The sequence below is a fragment of the Bufo bufo genome, chromosome 7 (genome assembly GCF_905171765.1).
Source record: "Bufo bufo chromosome 7, aBufBuf1.1, whole genome shotgun sequence".
Classification (NCBI taxonomy): Eukaryota; Metazoa; Chordata; class Amphibia; order Anura; family Bufonidae; genus Bufo; species Bufo bufo.
The window spans coordinates 198857979-198877426 of NC_053395.1; the positions used below are offsets into that span (position 1 = coordinate 198857979).

At 42.4% G+C, this 19448-nt stretch overlaps 1 protein-coding gene across 2 annotated transcripts in view; it reads left to right on the top strand.

Annotated features, from left to right (window-relative positions):
- PLA2R1 (phospholipase A2 receptor 1) overlaps positions 1-19448 on the top strand; it is a 101258-nt gene that overhangs the window by 26955 nt on the left and 54855 nt on the right. Inside the window, exons 10-16 of one of the 2 annotated variants that reach the window (XM_040440197.1) lie at positions 554-762; positions 6838-6983; positions 8165-8249; positions 12520-12652; positions 14259-14294; positions 14859-15016; positions 15657-15715. In XM_040440197.1, coding sequence (XP_040296131.1) covers positions 554-762; positions 6838-6983; positions 8165-8249; positions 12520-12652; positions 14259-14294; positions 14859-15016; positions 15657-15715 — 826 coding nt within the window. The remainder of the gene's footprint in view (positions 1-553; positions 763-6837; positions 6984-8164; positions 8250-12519; positions 12653-14258; positions 14295-14858; positions 15017-15656; positions 15716-19448) is intronic. The other variant, XM_040440198.1, reaches the window with a different exon arrangement.

The window sequence follows — 19448 nt, forward strand, 5'->3', positions numbered from 1 at the left end:
GTTAAGAGTGTTATCTCTGTTTCTCTTATCTCTTCTTAACTTTGACCAATGAAACAATGGTTTGTGTCTCAGTGAGTACTGCCCTCTTCTGAAGATATATATACGCTTACCTCATGTAATAAAAGTTAGAGATTGCTTTGACCAACTTCTGTGTCAGTGTTCAGTCTCTCAGCCATGCGTGGATATTAACCCCCTGGAGGGGGGGGAGGGGTACATTGATCTGGAACACCAGAGTGTATCTAAAATGCCCTAATTTAGGGCTGCTTTAACACCTTAATACGGTTTCCTTTAAAAACAAATCAATAAATCAGACCTGCTAAAACTTTGTAACGTTGTGTACTTCTTGGTAAGACTATCCTTTGGATAGGTTGTCACTTAAAAAAAATCCTGGAAAACCCTTTTTATTCTTCTAGGTTTCTGTTACTATAGTATTTGTGCATGTATGATTTCCCAATAAGTTCACCTCTGCAGTGCAATAAGCCTTCTTGGGTATCTAAAAATCGTGAGTTTTCATAATATGTACTGTATTATAGATCTTACTGTATTGATTTAGGTCATAACGGAGGTTGCGTTGTCCTGAGTAGTGGATCCAGTATGGGACATTGGAACGTAAAGGACTGTGAAAGATTCTCTGCAAAATCCCTGTGCAAATTGCCTCTGACAGCAAACGTAGAAAGAGAATTAAACCTGTATGAAGGGCTTATGGACCAAACCTGTGCGCCATCTTGGGACACAGAGCCACACCTTCATCACTGCTATAAGGTAACACTACATATATGGGAATGCATTCAGATATTTGTCCACAGGTTTCCAGGAATAGTCATTGATGGCCATCAGTGTGTCTCCAAAACCTGACTTCTGAGACTACTGGCAGTGTAACGAACAGGAGGTAACGCTTGCATGGAGTGCCGCCTCCTCTTCAAACAGCTGATCGGCAGGGGTGCGGGGTGTCGGACCCCTGCCGATCAGATATTGATGACCTATCCTGAGGATAGATCATCGATATACAGTACAGACCAAAAGTTTGGACACACCTTCTCATTCAAAGAGTTTTCTTTATTTTCATGAAGACATCAAAACTATGAATTAACACATGTGGAATTATATACATAACAAACAAGTGTGAAACAACTGAAAATATGTCATATTCTAGGTTCTTCAAAAGTACTGCCACCTTTTGCTTTGATTACTGCTTTGCACACTCTTGGAATTCTCTTGATGAGCTTCAAGAGGTAGTCCCCTGAAATGGTTTTCACTTCACAGGTGTGCCCTGTCAGGTTTAATAAGTGGGATTTCTTGCCTTATAAATGGGGTTGGGACCATCAGTGGCGTTGAGGAGAAGTCAGGTGGATACACAGCTGATTGTCCTACTGAATAGACTGTTAGAATTTGTATTATGGCAAGAAAAAAGCAGCTAAGTAAAGAAAAACGAGTGGCCATCATTACTTTAAGAAATGAAGGTCAGTCAGTCAGCCGCAAAATTGGGAAAACTTTGAAAGTAAGGGCTATTTGACCATGAAGGAGAGTGATGGGGTGCTGCGCCAGATGACCTGGCCTCCACAGTCACCGGACCTGAACCCAATCGAGATGGTTTGGGGTGAGCTGGACCGCAGAGTGAAGGCAAAAGGGCCAACAAGTGCTAAGCATCTCTGGGAACTCCTTCAAGACTGTTGGAAGACCATTTCAGGGGACTACCTCTTGAAGCTCATCAAGAGAATGCCAAGAGTGTGCAAAGCAGTAATCAAAGCAAAAGGTGGCTACTTTGAAGAACCTAGAATATGAAATTTTCAGTTGTTTCACACTTGTTTGTTATGTATATAATTCCACATGTGTTAATTCATAGTTTTGATGCCTTCATAGTCATGAAAATAAAGAAAACTCTTTGAATGAGAAGGTGTGTCCAAACTTTTGGTCTGTACTGTATATTGCTGCACAACGCCTTTAACATATGAGTTTACTGCATTTTGTGATAGTTATTTACTCTGCGGTTATCGTGCCTTGCAGAAAGGCACAGAAACACCACAGTTGCAGCAGTTACAGTACATGTGGCTTTTAATGCTATGGTTCCCATTAACCACCTCAGCCCCCAGTGCTTAAACACCCTGAAAGACCAGGCCACTTTTTACACTTCTGACCTACACTACTTTCACCGTTTATTGCTCGGTCATGCAACTTACCACCCAAATGAATTTTACCTCCTTTTCTTCTCACTAATAGAGCTTTCATTTGGTGGTATTTCATTGCTGCTGACATTTTTACTTTTTTTGTTATTAATCGAAATTTAACGATTTTTTTGCAAAAAAATGACGACATTTTTCACTTTCAGTTGTAAAATTTTGCAAAAAAAACGACATCCATATATAAATTTTGCTCTAAATTTATTGTTCTACATGTCTTTGATAAAAAAAAAATGTTTGGGTAAAAAAAAAATGGTTTGGGTAAAAGTTATAGCGTTTACAAACTATGGTACAAAAATGTGAATTTCCGCTTTTTGAAGCAGCTCTGACTTTCTGAGCACCTGTCATGTTTCCTGAGGTTCTACAATGCCCAGACAGTACAAACACCCCACAAATGACCCCATTTCGGAAAGTACACACCCTAAGGTATTCGCTGATGGGCATAGTGAGTTCATAGAACTTTTTATTTTTTGTCACAAGTTAGCGGAAAATGATGATTTTTTTTCTTTTTTTTTTTTTTCTTACAAAGTCTCATATTCCACTAACTTGTGACAAAAAATAAAAAGTTCTATGAACTCACTATGCCCATCAGCGAATACCTTGGGGTCTCTTCTTTCCAAAATGGGGTCACTTGTGGGGTGGTTATACTGCCCTGGCATTCTAGGGGCCCAAATGTGTGGTAAGGAGTTTGAAATCAAATTCTGTAAAAAATGACCTGTGAAATCCGAAAGGTGCTCTTTGGAATATGGGCCCCTTTGCCCACCTAGGCTGCAAAAAAGTGTCACAAATCTGGTATCTCCGTACTCAGGAGAAGGTGGGGAATGTGTTTTGGGGTGTCATTTTATATATACCCATGCTGGGTGAGAGAAATATCTTGGTCAAATGCCAACTTTGTATAAAAAAATGGGAAAAGTTGTCTTTTGCCAAGATATTTCTCTCACCCAGCATGGGTATATGTAAAATGACACCCCAAAACACATTCCCCAACTTCTCCTGAGTACGGAGATACCAGATGTGTGACACTTTTTTGCAGCCTAGGTGGGCAAAGGGTCCCATATTCCAAAGAGCACCTTTCGGATTTCACAGGTCATTTTTTACAGAATTTGATTTCAAACTCCTTACCACACATTTGGGCCCCTAGAATGCCAGGGCAGTATAACTACCCCACAAGTGACCCCATTTTGGAAAGAAGACACCCCAAGGTATTCAATGAGGGGCATGGCGAGTTCATAGAATTTTTTTTTTTTTGGCACAAGTTAGCGGAAATTGATATTTTTAATTTTTTTCTCACAAAGTCTCCCGTTCCACTAACTTGGGACAAAAATTTCAATCTTTCATGGACTCAATATGCCCCTCACGGAATACCTGGGGGTGTCTTCTTTCCGAAATGGGGTCACATGTGGGGTATTTATACTGCCCTGGCATTCTAGGGGCCCTAAAGCGTGAGAAGAAGTCTGGAATATAAATGTCTAAAAAATTTTACGCATTTGGATTCCGTGAGGGGTATGGGGAGTTCATGTGAGATTTTATTTTTTGACACAAGTTAGTGGAATATGAGACTTTGTAAGAAAAAAAAATAATAATTCCGCTAACTTGGGCCAAAAAAATGTCTGAATGGAGCCTTACAGAGGGTGATCAATGACAGGGGGGGGTGATCAATGACAGGGGGGTGATCAATGACAGGGGGGTGATCAGGGAGTCTATATGGGGTGATCACCACAGTCATTGATCACGCCCCTGTAAGGCTTCATTCAGACGTCCGGATGCGTTTTGCGGATCCGATCCATCTATCAGTGGATCCGTAAAAATCATGCGGACGTCTGAATGGAGCTTTACAGGGGGGTAATCAATGACAGGGGGGTAATCAATGACAGGGGGGTGATCAGGGAGTCTATATGGGGTGATCACCACAGTCATTGATCACGCCCCTGTAAGGCTTCATTCAGACGTCCGGATGCGTTTTGCGGATCCGATCCATCTATCAGTGCATCCGTAAAAATCATGCAGACATCTGAATGGAGCTTTACAGGGGGGTAATCAATGACAGGGGTGTAATCAATGACAGGGGGGTGATCAGGGAGTCTATATGGGGTGATAACCACAGTCATTGATCACGCCCCTGTAAGGCTTCATTCAGACGTCCGGATGCGTTTTGCGGATCCGATCCATCTATCAGTGCATCCGTAAAAATCATGCGGACATCTGAATGGAGCTTTACAGGGGGGTAATCAATGACAGGGGGGTAATCAATGACAGGGGGGTGATCAGGGAGTCTATATGGGGTGATCACCACAGTCATTGATCACGCCCCTGTAAGGCTTCATTCAGACGTCCGGATGCGTTTTGCGGATCCGATCCATCTATCAGTGCATCCGTAAAAATCATGCGGACATCTGAATGGAGCTTTACAGGGGGGTAATCAATGACAGGGGGGTGATCAGGGAGTCTATATTGGGTGATCACCACAGTCATTGATCATGCCCCTGTAAGGCTTCATTCAGACGTCCGGATGCGTTTTGCGGATCCGATCCATCTATCAGTGCATCCGTAAAAATCATGCGGACATCAGAATGGAGCTTTACAGGGGGGTGATCAGGGAGTCTATATGGGGTGATCACCACAGTCATTGATCATGCCCCTGTAAGGCTTCATTCAGACGTCCGGATGCGTTTTGCGGATCCGATCCATCTATCAGTGGATCCGTAAAAATCATGCGGACGTCTGAATGGAGCTTTACAGGGGGGGTAATCAATGACAGGGGGGTAATCAATGACAGGGGGGTGATCAGGGAGTCTATATGGGGTGATCACCACAGTCATTGATCACGCGCCTGTAAGGCTTCATCCAGACGTCCGGATGCGTTTTGCGGATCCGATCCATCTATCAGTGGATCCGTAAAAATCATGCGGACGTCTGAATGGAGCTTTACAGGGGGGTGATCAATGACAGGGGGGGTGATCAATGACAGGGGGTGATCAATGACAGGGGGGTGATCAGGGAGTCTATATGGGGTGATCAGGGGTGATCAGGGGCCTAATAAGGGGTTAATAAGTGACGGGGGGGGGGTGTAGTGTAGTGTAGTGGTGCTTGGTGCTACTTTACTGAGCTACCTGTGTCCTCTGGTGGTCGATCCAAACAAAGGGGACCACCAGAGGACCAGGTAGCAGGTATATTAGACGCTGTTATCAAAACAGCGTCTAATATACCTGTTAGGGGTTAAAAAAAACACATCTCCAGCCTGCCAGCGAACGATCGCCGCTGGCAGGCTGGAGATCAACTCTCTTACCTTCCGTTCCTGTGAGCGCGCGCGCCTGTGTGCGCGCGTTCACAGGAAATCTCGCGTCTCGCGAGATGACGCGTATATGCGTCCAGGCGGAATGAATCAACCACCTCCAGGACGCGTCTGTGCGTACAGCGGTCCGGAGGTGGTTAAGCTTCCTAGGATATCTAGAAGTCAGTTTCCATAAAATGTATAACATTAATGATATTGCAACTTCTGGCTCTGCAGTAATTTAACCACAGCAGCAAAAATGTGGCAAATTCATCATGTATACCCTAAGGTGACCAGACTTTGGCCCATCCTTATACTAATGTGTCTGCACCTGGAATCTGTCTAAAAAGTGGTGCAATTTAGCCCAACCAGTGTTTTCACAACTTTTTCCAAATTACTCACAAAAGGTGTGGGGCCTACTGAGAAGGAACATGGCTTTACTGGAAAGGGGTAAGATTATGTCTCAAAGTAAGGCCTCATGCACACGACCGCGGTGTGTTTTGCGGTCCGCAAAACACGGATGGCGTCCGTGTGCATTCCGCAATTTGCGGAACGGCACGGACAGCCTTCAATATAGATGCCTATTCTTGTCTGCAAAGCGCGGACAAGAATAGGACAGGTTATTTTTTTTAGTGGGGCCACGGAACGGAGCAACGGATGCGGACAGAACACTGAGTGCTGTCCGCATCTTTTGCGGCCCCATTGAAGTGAATGGGTCCGCATCCGAGCCGCCGATGCGGACCCAAACAACAGCTGTGTGCATGAGGCCTAATGGTTCCGCAAAAAAAAACGGAATGTACACCGTATGCATTCCGTTTCCGTATTTCCATTCCGTTGAGAGATAGAACATTTCCTATTATTGCCCTCAAATCACATTCTGTGCCTCCATTCAAGTCAATGAGTCCGCAAAAAACGGATACATACAGAAATGCATCGTATGTCTTCCGTATCCGTTCCGTTTTTGCAGAACCATCTATTGAAAATGTTATGCCCAGCCAAACTTTTTATATGTAATTACTGTATATGCCATATGGAAAAACAGAAAAGAAACAAAAAACGGAACGGATCCGTGAAAAACAGACCGCAAAACACTGAGAAAGCCATACGATCGTGTGAAAGAGGCCTTAAGTCAAAGAATAGTTGGTATAGAGTCAGAGAAAAAAAGGGTCTATCCCTGCACCGCATTTATCATCCTGCCCGAGTCCCTGTGATAAATCTGGTGCAGGTCTAGATACAGATGTGTACGAGACCTTTACAAATCTCAATTATATTTAAAAAAAGAAGAAAAAAAAAAAAAAGGAGAAAAACTCCAAACACCAAGTGTGATCTTGGCCTTACAAAGTCTTAGCAGAGGTCTCAGCTTTTCTTTTCATTCTTTTTTTATACCAGGTGTTTCATCATGAGAAACTGATGAGGAAAAGGACCTGGCAAGAAGCTGAAGACACATGCCAAGATTTTGGAGCTCATCTTGTCAGCTTATCAAATTTAGAGGAAGAACAGTTTGTAGAAGAACTCATAAGCAGCATGTTTAATGGGTAACTTTATCAAAAGTATATATTACTGTAGACTGTATACTAAGTGGAGATGTTCCTGAAGAACCCGAGATGGTCCTGAGTGCAGGTTTATTTGTTAGAGTCACCAAAGGAAATGATTTCAAGGATCCACCCTCCTTTATGGAACATCGTATGACCACATTTAATGGCACCATAATCTCAGCTGCTGTCATTGTGCACACAGCAGAACTCATAGGAAACCTAGTAACAATTGGTGCAAAATTGTCTACAAATAGGGTTGTCTTCTATGGATCTTTGGGACCCATTATTTTGTCCCCATCAAGTCAGCCTGCACCACAATGATTGCCCATTCTATTGTGTTGCAATGGGTCCCTTTCATTACTCTCTACCACAGCCTAGTTCTCTCCTATATGCCAAACGCTGGGTTGCACCATTAATTTTGCAAAGGAATTGACCTTAGTGTTTGTAAGACTTCATGGCTGCTACACTGCTGTATTTTACAGGTACCCGGCTACCCTTGGTTGTAAGCCTGCAACATGCCCCTTCCAGTCAGACTCTGGGCTGGTACTTTGACAGCCTTGCTCCCAATGTCTCCAATACTCTTCCACCATGTCACAGGGGCTGTACTCGGGCCTGCCGAAGATCCCTTTGGCACTGCACGTAGTCACTGTTGCCCTCCAACCCACTTCCTCCTCTTAATATGCCCTAATAATCCCACCCTATACACCAGGGCTGGTCAACCTGCGTCTCTCCAGCTGTTGTAAAACGACAACTCCCACCATGCCCTGCTGTAGGCTGATAGCTGTAGGCAGACTGGGCATGCTGGGAGTTGCTGGAAGCAACAGCTGGAGAGCTGCAGGTTGGCCATCCCTGCTATACACCATAGCACAATGTTCTGATCCATCTCCGTTCTGCTCCCTACATTAGTGCTGAATCCTGCCTGGACCAGTGTTCACACTGGACTCCTCCTCTACAAGCTGTCCACCAGGAAACAATACCACCTGGTGACTAATACAGGGCTTGATGGCACAACCAAGTACATTGCACCACTGGCCATCGCCAATTAAAGTGGCAAACTGTAAAACAGACGTGCAGTACAAGTAGGGAAACAATAATGGGGCAACAACATGGGGACAATGAAAGTAACCCACCCCCCTTACATACCCATAATCATAGCTCTGTTTTTGTTTTGTTTTTTGCAGAGATGGAAAACGAAAGTTTTGGATTGGGTTCAATAAGCGGAATCCATCTTCTAAAGATTCTTGGGAATGGTCAGATAAGTCCCCAGTAAGTGAGAGGTTCAGTTAAACAGTGTAAAACTACAGCGTCAAACTGAGGCCAGATTAAACATGGGGAACAAGAGTTTTCCCTCAAGATTTATGGTGTTGGGTGGTGTTTCATTTTAAAAAGCTAGCTCCAAGAAATGTCCCTTGGGCTATTGATGGGCTCCATTCCATTGGGATAACAGTATTTTCTCAGCAAAAACAGTCTACAATGCTGTTCTTGCCATCAAAATACCGGATCCCCCACAGAAACCTAGTTGACTACATTGTGAGTGGTTGGGTCATTTGAAAACTGTACAGTGATCCCTCAAGATACAATGGCCTCAGGATACAATTTTCAACATACAATGGTCTTTTCTGACCCATCGTAAGTTGAAACCAGACTCAACATACAATGTCTCCGACTCAGATCCAACCAATCAAGGCCACTTCTCTGGTAAAATATCGGTATTAGTTACTAGTTAGCAGCTATTTCTGACTGTTATATTTAAAGACTTGCTTTATCTCTCTTAGTTATCTGATTATTTTTCTTAAATCTTCACTTTCTCATCTTGAATGACATTTTGGGGGTTTGGAACCAATTACTCAACATACAATGGTCATTCTGGAACCAATTAATATTGTAACTTGAGGGACCACTGTACAGGGAGTGCAGAATTATTAGGCAAGTTGTATTTTTGAGGATTAATTTTATTATTGAACAACAACCATGTTCTCAATGAACCCAAAAAAACTCATTAATATCAAAGCTGAATATTTTTGGAAGTAGTTTTTAGTTTGTTTTTAGTTTTAGCTATTTTAGGGGGATATCGGTGTGTGCAGGTGACTATTACTGTGCATAATTATTAGGCAACTTAACAAAAAACAAATATATACCCATTTCAATTATTTATTTTTACCAGTGAAACCAATATAACATCTCAACATTCACAAATATACATTTCTGACATTCAAAAATAAAACAAAAACAAATCAGTGACCAATATAGCCACCTTTCTTTGCAAGGACACTCAAAAGCCTGCCATCCATGGATTCTGTCAGTGTTTTGATCTGTTCACCATCAACATTGCGTGCAGCAGCAACCACAGCCTCCCAGACACTGTTCAGAGAGGTGTACTGTTTTCCCTCCTTGTAAATCTCACATTTGATGATGGACCACAGGTTCTCAATGGGGTTCAGATCAGGTGAACAAGGAGGCCATGTCATTAGATTTTCTTCTTTTATACCCTTTCTTGCCAGCCACACTGTGGAGTACTTGGACGCGTGTGATGGAGCATTGTCCTGCATGAAAATCATGTTTTTCTTGAAGGATGCAGACTTCTTCCTGTACCACTGCTTGAAGAAGGTGTCTTCCAGAAACTGGCAGTAGGACTGGGAGTTGAGCTTGACTCCATCCTCAACCCGAAAAGGCCCCACAAGCTCATCTTTGATGATACCAGCCCAAACCAGTATTCCACCTCCACCTTGCTGGAGTCTGAGTCGGACTGGAGCTCTCTGCCCTTTACCAATCCAGCGACGGGCCCATCCATCTGGCCCATCAAGACTCACTCTCATTTCATCAGTCCATAAAACCTTAGAAAAATCAGTCTTGAGATATTTCTTGGCCCAGTCTTGACGTTTCAGCTTGTGTGTCTTGTTCAGTGGTGGTCGTCTTTCAGCCTTTCTTACCTTGGCCATGTCTCTGAGTATTGCACACCTTGTGCTTTTGGGCACTCCAGTGATGTTGCAGCTCTGAAATATGGCCAAACTGGTGGCAAGTGGCATCTTGGCAGCTGCACGCTTGACTTTTCTCAGTTCATGGGCAGTTATTTTGCGCCTTGGTTTTTCCACACGCTTCTTGCGACCCTGTTGACTATTTTGAATGAAACGCTTGATTGTTCGATGATCACGCTTCAGAAGCTTTGCAATTTTAAGAGTGCTGCATCCCTCTGCAAGATATCTCACAATTTTTGACTTTTCTGAGCCTGTCAAGTCCTTCTTTTGACCCATTTTGCCAAAGGAAAGGAAGTTGCCTAATAATTATGCACACCTAATATAGGGTGTTGATGTCATTAGACCACACCCCTTCTCATTACAGAGATGCACATCACCTAATATGCTTAATTGGTAGTAGGCTTTCGAGCCTATACAGCTTGGAGTAAGACAACATGCATAAAGAGGATGATGTGGTCAAAATACTCATTTGCCTAATAATTCTGCACGCAGTGTATACGCATAAAACAACTCTATTGAGATACAGTATAAGGCCTCATGCACACGACCGTTGTTGGGTTCAGTGTCCGTTGTTCCGTTTTGACTTAAAATGGGTCCGTTGAAAACTCAGAAAATGCACCGTTTGTCATCCGCGTCCGTGATCCGTGTTTCCTGTCCGTCAAAAAAATAAGACCTGTCCTATTTTTTTCACGGACAACGGTTCGCGGACCCATTCAAGTCAATGGGTCCGTGAAAAAACACGGAGGCACACAAGATTGTCATCCGCGTCTGTGACCGTTTTTTTCCTATCATTTTCAAGGCAAACTGGACTTAGATTTTTTTTTTTCACTTTTCATGTCTGGTGATCCTCCAAAAATCAAGGAAGACACACGGAAACAAAAACGGAAACGGATCACGGAACAACGTAACCCCGTTTTGCGGACCGTGAAAAAATACTGTCGTGTGCATGAGGCCTAACCCAAATGTTAGGGTCATCAAGTTCTAGAGCTGGCTGTCCAGGCATGCTGGGAGTTGTAGTTTTGCAACATCTGGAGGGCTGCAGGTTGGGTATTCCTGATGTAGATAAATGCGTTAAAGGGGCAATATGTCCACAAAGCGATTAAAATGGTTGTGCCATTACTGATATAAAAGAATGAAAATCAGACCTTATATAGTACAAGACAGTCTTTTTCTAACCTCCATGTGAGGTAACCCAGTACCTCACATTGATCCAGAGATCTCCACATTCGTTGTCATGCTAGATTTATTTCTAACTGGCAGCTCAGGGGGCATGTCCTTCCTGCTGTAGCTCTTTACCTGTAACTGCCACAGCTACTAAACTGAGCGTGTGCGGCCACCTCAGCGAGATGAACAGAGAAATAAGGAAAAGAACAAACAGCAGGTGGAGCTATACAGTTACCATTTATTGAATAGCTCAGTGACTAAACACAATTTTTAATTAAATGCAATCACAAAAGTATTCAGATCCAGGTTGCTGGTTTGAAAAATGTAGAATATTTTTTGTGGGAAAACCCCTTTCAGTAGTTTAATGCATCGGTAACGGGGAGCCGAAGGCACACTCGGTCTCCCATCAGCCGCAGACCTGCTGCTTAGCTTCGGGAGCGAGGGTCTGTGTTCAGCCTCGTTCCCAGGGCGGCTTTTGCTAGCTGGGAGGCTCCCTGCTCCTAGGTCTGCCTTGAGCGCAGAGCTGATAACTCGGTGCTCGACTTGTCTGTCTGTCGGTCATGTGACGCTGGCCACGTCACATGACCCTCACTCCCCACTATAAATACTGGCGGCCTGCTGGCTACAGGTTGCCTGTGATTTTCGTCCTATAGGCTGTGTACTTTATTGTTATTAAGCGACCTCTGGAATTGACCCTCGATCCGCCTCTCGACACATTCTTCTGCCTGCTCCCTGTACCTTGACGCTACCTGTCGGATTTTGACCTAGTCTTGTTTACGGATTTGACCCGCCTCGCCTTCCGTTTTGTTCTACCTCTTGTCCGCTTAGTGTTACTTCTCAGTGGCTGTCCGCTTCCCTGCTGTCTCCTTCTCTCTGCTTGTACTTAGTAGGTTAGGGACTGTCGCCCAGTTGCGCTCAGTCACCTAGGGCAGGTGGTAGCTCAGGGGGTGCACCTCCGCTCTATCTTTATTCCTGTGACAGCATCTTTATCTTCTTAATTCAGTGAAATGATTATTGTTCTCTAATGAATTAAATACATTTTCCAGGCTTTTACCATTGATGACCTATCCTCAGGATAGGTCATCAATATCAGATTGACAGGGGTCCAACACCTGGCACCCTCGCCGATCAGCTGTATGAAGAGAAAGCACGCTCCGCGCGTGCATGCTGTCTCCTGTCTCTCTTGCCGTTTGCCATGGACATAGCAGCAGCAAGCAGAAAGAGAGACAGGAGACGGCACGTGCACACAGCGTGCCTTCTTTTCATACAGCTGATTGGCGGTGGTGCCAGCTGGTGGACCCCCGCCGATCTGATATTGATTACCTATCCTGAGGATAGGTCATCAATATTAATAGCCCCGAGATTCCCTTTAATGCACATGAATTCACTTGTTGCAGGTTGTGTCATCATTTTGGCATGATGCATATCCCAGTGATGTCTCAATGAGCTGTGCGGCGTACGGGGCAGATAAGCAGTTAATGACATTAAATTGCAGCACACAAGAAGAGTGGATCTGCAAAATTCCAAAAGGTGATATACCCATTTAATAATATACTTCAATATAATATAAAATGTCCTAAAAACAAAATAATATATTTCAGTATAACGTATATTTCACTATATTACTAGTATTTATTTTACTTCTTACCATTTTCATACCAAAATTTAATTGGTCTCTGTGGTGTTTGCGTGAAAAGAAATGCAAAGCATTGGAAATTGCTTGGGAATCCCTCAGTGGAGTCAGGTGAATCCCCCAGTGGGCCCCTGAGCAAGGTGGGCCCCTAGTCTCCCACCCCCTGCACAAGTGGCACATAACACAGTAGACTTACTGCACTACATATATTCAATGTACAGCACCTCAACCAGCTTATGTTCATAGAAAAACCTGATAGATTATTAAAGAAACTCCCCGGTTTATTAGTATAGACACGATCAGAGCTGAGATGACTTCTCAGGTATAGAGGAACGCTAGCAGTGTCCTCCTTCCCCAGGCTCTACCTTCTCAAAGTTACTGCAGGGACCCCCATATTCAATCTGGTAGCATCTTGCTGCTGTTTGAGCAGGAAATATTTTAATGTATCCATACAGTGGGCGCCCAAAATAAATTTTACTGGTGGGTCCTAGGCACCCCAGTCAGACACTGGGTGGAGTCCATCAGTACATTCGCCCTTGCCACTGCTGATATGAACCATATATCAAACATACCTTTAGGATAGGACTACACAGCGACATGGAGGGGTAGATTGGCCATAGACCCTACAGTAAATTTCCCAATGGGCTGATGCCCCAGGGGGCCACCCAAGTCCTCCTATCTGCTGCTGACCGGGTACATAATAAGCTCCCAACAGTAATTAACGCTGTGAGAATCAGGTACTCATGTACCCGGCCAGCGACCGCACATGTCCTCCTGAATTCAATTGCTGTGGCCCTCCCCTTCTACACCCCCTGCTCCATAGACAATTGGAGGAGGAGCACAGAAGATGGTAACTATTGATGGCCACCACAGAGGGCCAGCTTTTGGGACAGAATATTGTGCTACACTGTGTAATTTGGTTCTGCTGGGATGATATTTTGCACTATGGTACTGGTGACCCCACCTACTTGTGTTGCCCCGCCTTCTGTTAATTTGGACCTGCCAACAAAAATAAGGGCCACTTTTATTTTTTTTTATTTTTTTTTATTTTTTTTCAGGGCCACTAAGTTCCCAGTCCGCTCCTGGGGACATGTGTCATGCAACAAGAAAGTCTGTAGACATTTCACGTAATGGTTGGCATTGGTGCAGCAATGCAACATGCTTCAACTTCACAAACAATCCAGTTGGGTCAGATTTTCCTCCATTAACTTTAACGGAAATTGTGCACGACATGCGGCTCGCCTGTGAGCAGCTGTGTTTTCACAGCCAAATCACATTTCTAAAATAGTTGCACGACAGGAAGTTGCACGTATTTTGTGTCGTGCGACTTTTCTGTGACGCCTATCGCCGTGTAGCCAAATCCTTCGTTGTCAATCCCTATCCTCCTCTTGGTATGAAAAAGGGTGAAGTGGCAGTAATGACAACATCGCAGCAAGTTTTGTTTTGGTGTTTCACTTCATGTACCCACAAAATAATTCATAATATAACATTTACTTTTCTCAGGAGTGATTCCCAAGACCCCGGATTGGCATATTCAAGGTCTGGTTGGCAAAATACTATTTATATTCTACTGCATTTCTGTGCTTGCTAGTTTCCAGATATCTAGTGCATACCTGATGCATCCTAAGTTCTCCCCTTTAAAGGAATTGTCCTCTTTGGACAGTACATTTTGTTAAAAGGGTCCCCCCAAAATGAAGCTGAAAACTGGGTGTCAGCTATTAGATGTAATTGGTTTCCCTGCAATCAATGTATATACTTTACACTGTGTGTGCACACAAATAAATTTATTTTTTTACAGATTTTGTTGCATATTTTGCACTGAAATCTGCATGGAATGCATTTATAAAGCACTTGCCATTGTTGTCAATGGAAAATCAGTGCTATAAGTTTATACAGATTTGACATCCATATAGCCCAAAAAAATATATAAAAATTGAATGATCCGCTTTGAAACTGTCGGGTATCTACAGGATTAGCCTTATTAAATGCAAATGCACATACCTTAATTATTTTTCTTACTGTATTGCTCTGCATTTACTGAATTGATAGTTACATTATAATACAAAATGTATCAAATTGATTTTTTTCCCCTCTTTGTATTAGATATTCCATGGGTTTTCCATCATGGACATAATTATTGCTTCCATGATATAAATGCTCATTTTGATGTAGCGAGGTTTATCTGTGACATGATGCAAAGTGGAATAACCTCCATACTTACTGAGGAGGAGCAAGCTTTCATACATCGGAGAATAAAAAAGGTAATAGCATGTTATACAAATGAGATTAAGTATAAAAAAAAAATATTTAAAATTCCCCATTAGGAAATTCTAAGCTAAATGGGGCTCCTAATTTCAGAGGTCACATTTAGTAGCCACAGCTGAGAGCAGCTGCAGAGATCTCCTCTTGCTCTGGAGGACCCAACAGACTTGTGCATTACATTCACTGCCCATTGATTTAAATGGAGACTGTGTAATAATTAATTTGCCCTATAGCAAAGGGAAATGCAGCAGGGAAATTAAATAAGTGTTGCTAGGATCTCCCGGAGACTAAATAGAATCACAGTCACTGGCCTCAGCAGTCACATCTGCTTGAAGGGTATGTCACTAAACCGGACAACCCCTTCATTTATTTTTGGATTTTAGCTTCTTTGTATTTTTTTTTTTTTTTTAAATGGTCATTGAAGCATTATATCTTAGTATAAAAAAAAGGAAAATGAAAAATTAAAGAAATAATGGGGGACCTTGAAATCTCAAACTTATTATTTGCTATGGACCCTGTGATCTGTACATAATTTTCCCCTACAAAGTCAGGAGATAAAACATGGACCATCAACTACAAAAACGATTTTGAGACCACAAGATAAATATATAGTAAGCATGACTATACTGTGCATTACAGATATCTAAAGAGAAACAGAAATGGTGGATTGGACTGGAAAATGAAAATGGACTCCAAAGGTATCTAATGATAAAAATAAATAAATACATAAATATATATATATATATATATATATATATATATATTATATATATATATATTATTTATTTATTTATTTATATATATATTACACACACAGAGTGGCATGCAAAATTTTGGTACCCCTGTTCAAAATCCAGTGAACAGTTGAGCAAGTTGAAGATGAAATGATCTCCAAAAGCATTAAGTTAAAGGGGTTCTCTGGGAATTAAGAAAATGAAAATACTTAAATATTACTATAGTATAAATATATTCCCAAATACATTTCATTAGCTATAATGGTTCATTTTGTCTGGGGAGCAATTAGGAGCAATAAAATGGCCGCCGTCCAATCAGTACACACAAAACCTGTCCTAATCACACAGCAGGACAAGTTACTTTAAAACACAGAGGTAAAGAGCCGCCTCATCCTCCTCTCTGCTCTGCTTGTCAGGGATTATGATCCTAAATACAGATGATAAGATCTTCAGCTGAATCTCTGTAGGAATGGAGTTCATTAGGAGACATGAAGTACAGAGAGGAGGTACAAAAAACATTTACAAGCTGTGATACTTGCCAAAAGGGGGTGCTATTAGGTACTAACCCTGCAGTGAGCCCAAAAACTTTCGGTTCGGGCCCTTTTCAGTTTTTGTTACGGTAATTTGAAAATGTAAAAGATGAATAAAACATTGTTTTTGCGCAAAATACAAAGAAGGTGTCATCTTTAACTTTATGCCTTTTGTAGATCATTTTATCTTCAACTTACTTTTTTTAAACAAATCTTTATTTATTATTTTCATCAAATGAAAGACAGTAAAAAAGTGCATTTCAGATAAACATAACTGAGAACGTAAACACAATGGTACATCCTTGATCTGATAGAGAATTTGCAAAATCCACAGTGGCATCAAAAGAATTGGCTCTTGTCAACACATAATAGTATCAATGGCATATAAATTTAACTCACACTGGCAGAGTTAGGTACTAGTTGAGATAATGGAGTATTTGAATAATTAGCACGCCACTTCAGCCATGGATCCCATACACGTATATGCCTATCATGTGACAAAGATTCCCAACTGGACATCTCTTCCAACAAGCGGATCTCTTGGACTTTATTAATCCAATCCGTTACCCCTGGTGATTTGTTATTAAGCCAAAACATTGGAATCAGTAGTTTTGCTGCAGCTACTAGGGAGGACAATAGGGAATGTTTGGTGAGTATACATTTTTTACTGGACAAGTTTAGTAACACCACTGATGGGGTCAATGTTGGCAAAGAGGGCATCATTTCCATGACACACTTAGAAATCATATCCCAGTATGGGGTTATCGAGGGACAAGACCACCAAATATGGACCAGAGTGCCAGTATCTCCCCCACATCTCCAGCACCGATCTGAACGTGAGGGGTCCATGGCATGGAGTTTTGCAGGTGTGTTGTACCACCTGGTCACCAATTTATAAGCGTTCTCCTGAACCCTAATGCATCTAGAGAGTGACCATGAGAGTGACATAAGATCTTATTCACTGTGTTAACATCGAAGGTGACACTCAAATCTTTTTCCCAGTGAGATATAAACCAGGGTCTTTTAGAGTCTGCATCATCTATTAATTTGTTATATATCATGGAGACACATCCTTTTTTGTCCGTTTGGTGTAGTAACATTGATTCGTACCAATTGGGATCAAGCTTGTCAGGAGTACAAGTTAAATATTGGGTACATATTCTTAAAAACTGTGAGTATTGTATAGTTGACCATGGAATGTGAGGGAAATCAGACTTCATGCTTTGAATAGAAGGGACTGTCCTGTTTTTTAAAATATCTCCTATTGCCACTGAACCTAACGCCCTCCATAGACCCAAATCATCTTGGAAGCCCTGAACTACTAGATATGGGACATAGCCAGTGGGGGTGAACGGAGAAAGGCAGGGGGAAGAGCGCAGAAGTGGTGATACTTTGGACCATGTGTTCATGACTCCTCTCATAAGATCTAAACCTTTTTTACCCCTGATGTTGTTTACTGCTAATTTAGGGTCCCATAAGGCTGCCACTCCCCTATGGCCTAATAAACTCCTGGCTAACCTACAGCCCAATTTAGTGTTTTTAGGATTGCTTATTTCAGAGTGTAATCTAAGTTGAACAGCTTTGTAATATGTAGCCACATCCGGAAGTCCGAAACCTCCTTTAGACATAGGTTTAGTGAGAATTTTATACGCCAACCTGGGTCTGCATCCTCCCCACACAAAAGAAGAAAATAAGCTACGCACCTTTGCCAAAAATGCTTGGGGAAGGGGTATAGGCAGGGTCTGCAAAGTATACAATAACCTAGGCAGAATGTATGTTTTTAATAAGTTTTTTCTACCCAGCCATGACAGGAAAGGTATCTTAATATCAGCCAATTGCAGTTTAATGCTGGCAAGAAGTGGGGAGTAATTTTGGTGAAACAATTGGCTAGGATCTTTTGTTACATTAATGCCCAAATATTTAATATGTGACTGGCTCCATTTAAACGGGAATTCCTTCTCGAACTTTTCTACGGATGATTGGGAGATGTTTATACCCAATGCCATGCATTTGGAAAAATTAATTTTAAAATTGGACAAAGAGCCATAGGTATCTAATTGCCTTAGAAGAGCCGGAAATGCTTCTTCAGGTTTAGTTAGGAAAATGAGCATATCATCTGCAAACGCAGCAACCGTGTGCTCGTCACTACTTATTCTAAGGCCTTTAATTGTGGGGTCCTGTCTCAAAGACTGTATGAATGTCTCCAAGCACATTATAAAAAGTGTGGGTGAAAGCGGGCATCCCTGACGCGTCCCGTTTGTTATCCTAAAGGGAGGTGACAGAATACCATTCACCTGTACTTTTGCGGAGGGGTTAGAGTACAGAGACAGCACCGCCCCCACAAATTGCGGGGGTAGACCAAATTTTAGCAATGAGGCTTTCATGAAGTCCCAATCTACTCTATCGAACGCCTTTTCGGCATCGGTACTGAGAAATATGAGTTTTTCCCCCTGTTTCAAAGCGAGTTGTTGGGCCTGTAGGACTCTAAAGGTGCTGTCTCTGCACTCCCTGCCCCCCACAAATCCCGATTGCTCGTGAGAGATAATCCCAGGTAGTAGAGGGGATAGCCTAGTAGCCAGAATTTTTGCCCATAATTTCACGTCTGCATTCAACAGAGATATTGGTCTAAAACTTGATGGGACTTCTATGTCTTTACCCGGTTTCGGTAGTACAACAATGTGTGCCTCTAAAGCCTGATTGGTAAGGGGAAACCCATTTAATAAAGCGTTAAAGAAATTCACCAGGCGTGGGCCCAAGACTGAAAAAAACTTTTTATAGTAAGCCACGGTGAACCCATCAGGGCCCGGACTCTTGCCCGTTGGAGTCTTATTTAGTACTTTTTTCACCTCAGCCAGTGTAACAGGTGCTATCAGTGATGCCTTATCGGAGTCATTAATGACCGGTAAGTTCAAAGACTTTAAGAAGTTATCTATTTCCTCTCTACGTGCTATCCCTGTTCCCTCCTGTTCCTCCCGTCTAAGATTATATAGATCATGATAATAATCCCTAAAGATTTTTGAAATTTTTTGAGTGTCCGTTACAGTAAGCCCTTCCTGTGACTTCATGCGTTTAATAAAAGCTTGATCTTCCCGTTTCTTAATAAGCGCGGACATTATCTTACCTCCCCTGTTTCCGTGAACGTAATGTTTATGCTTTACTTTTAGGTA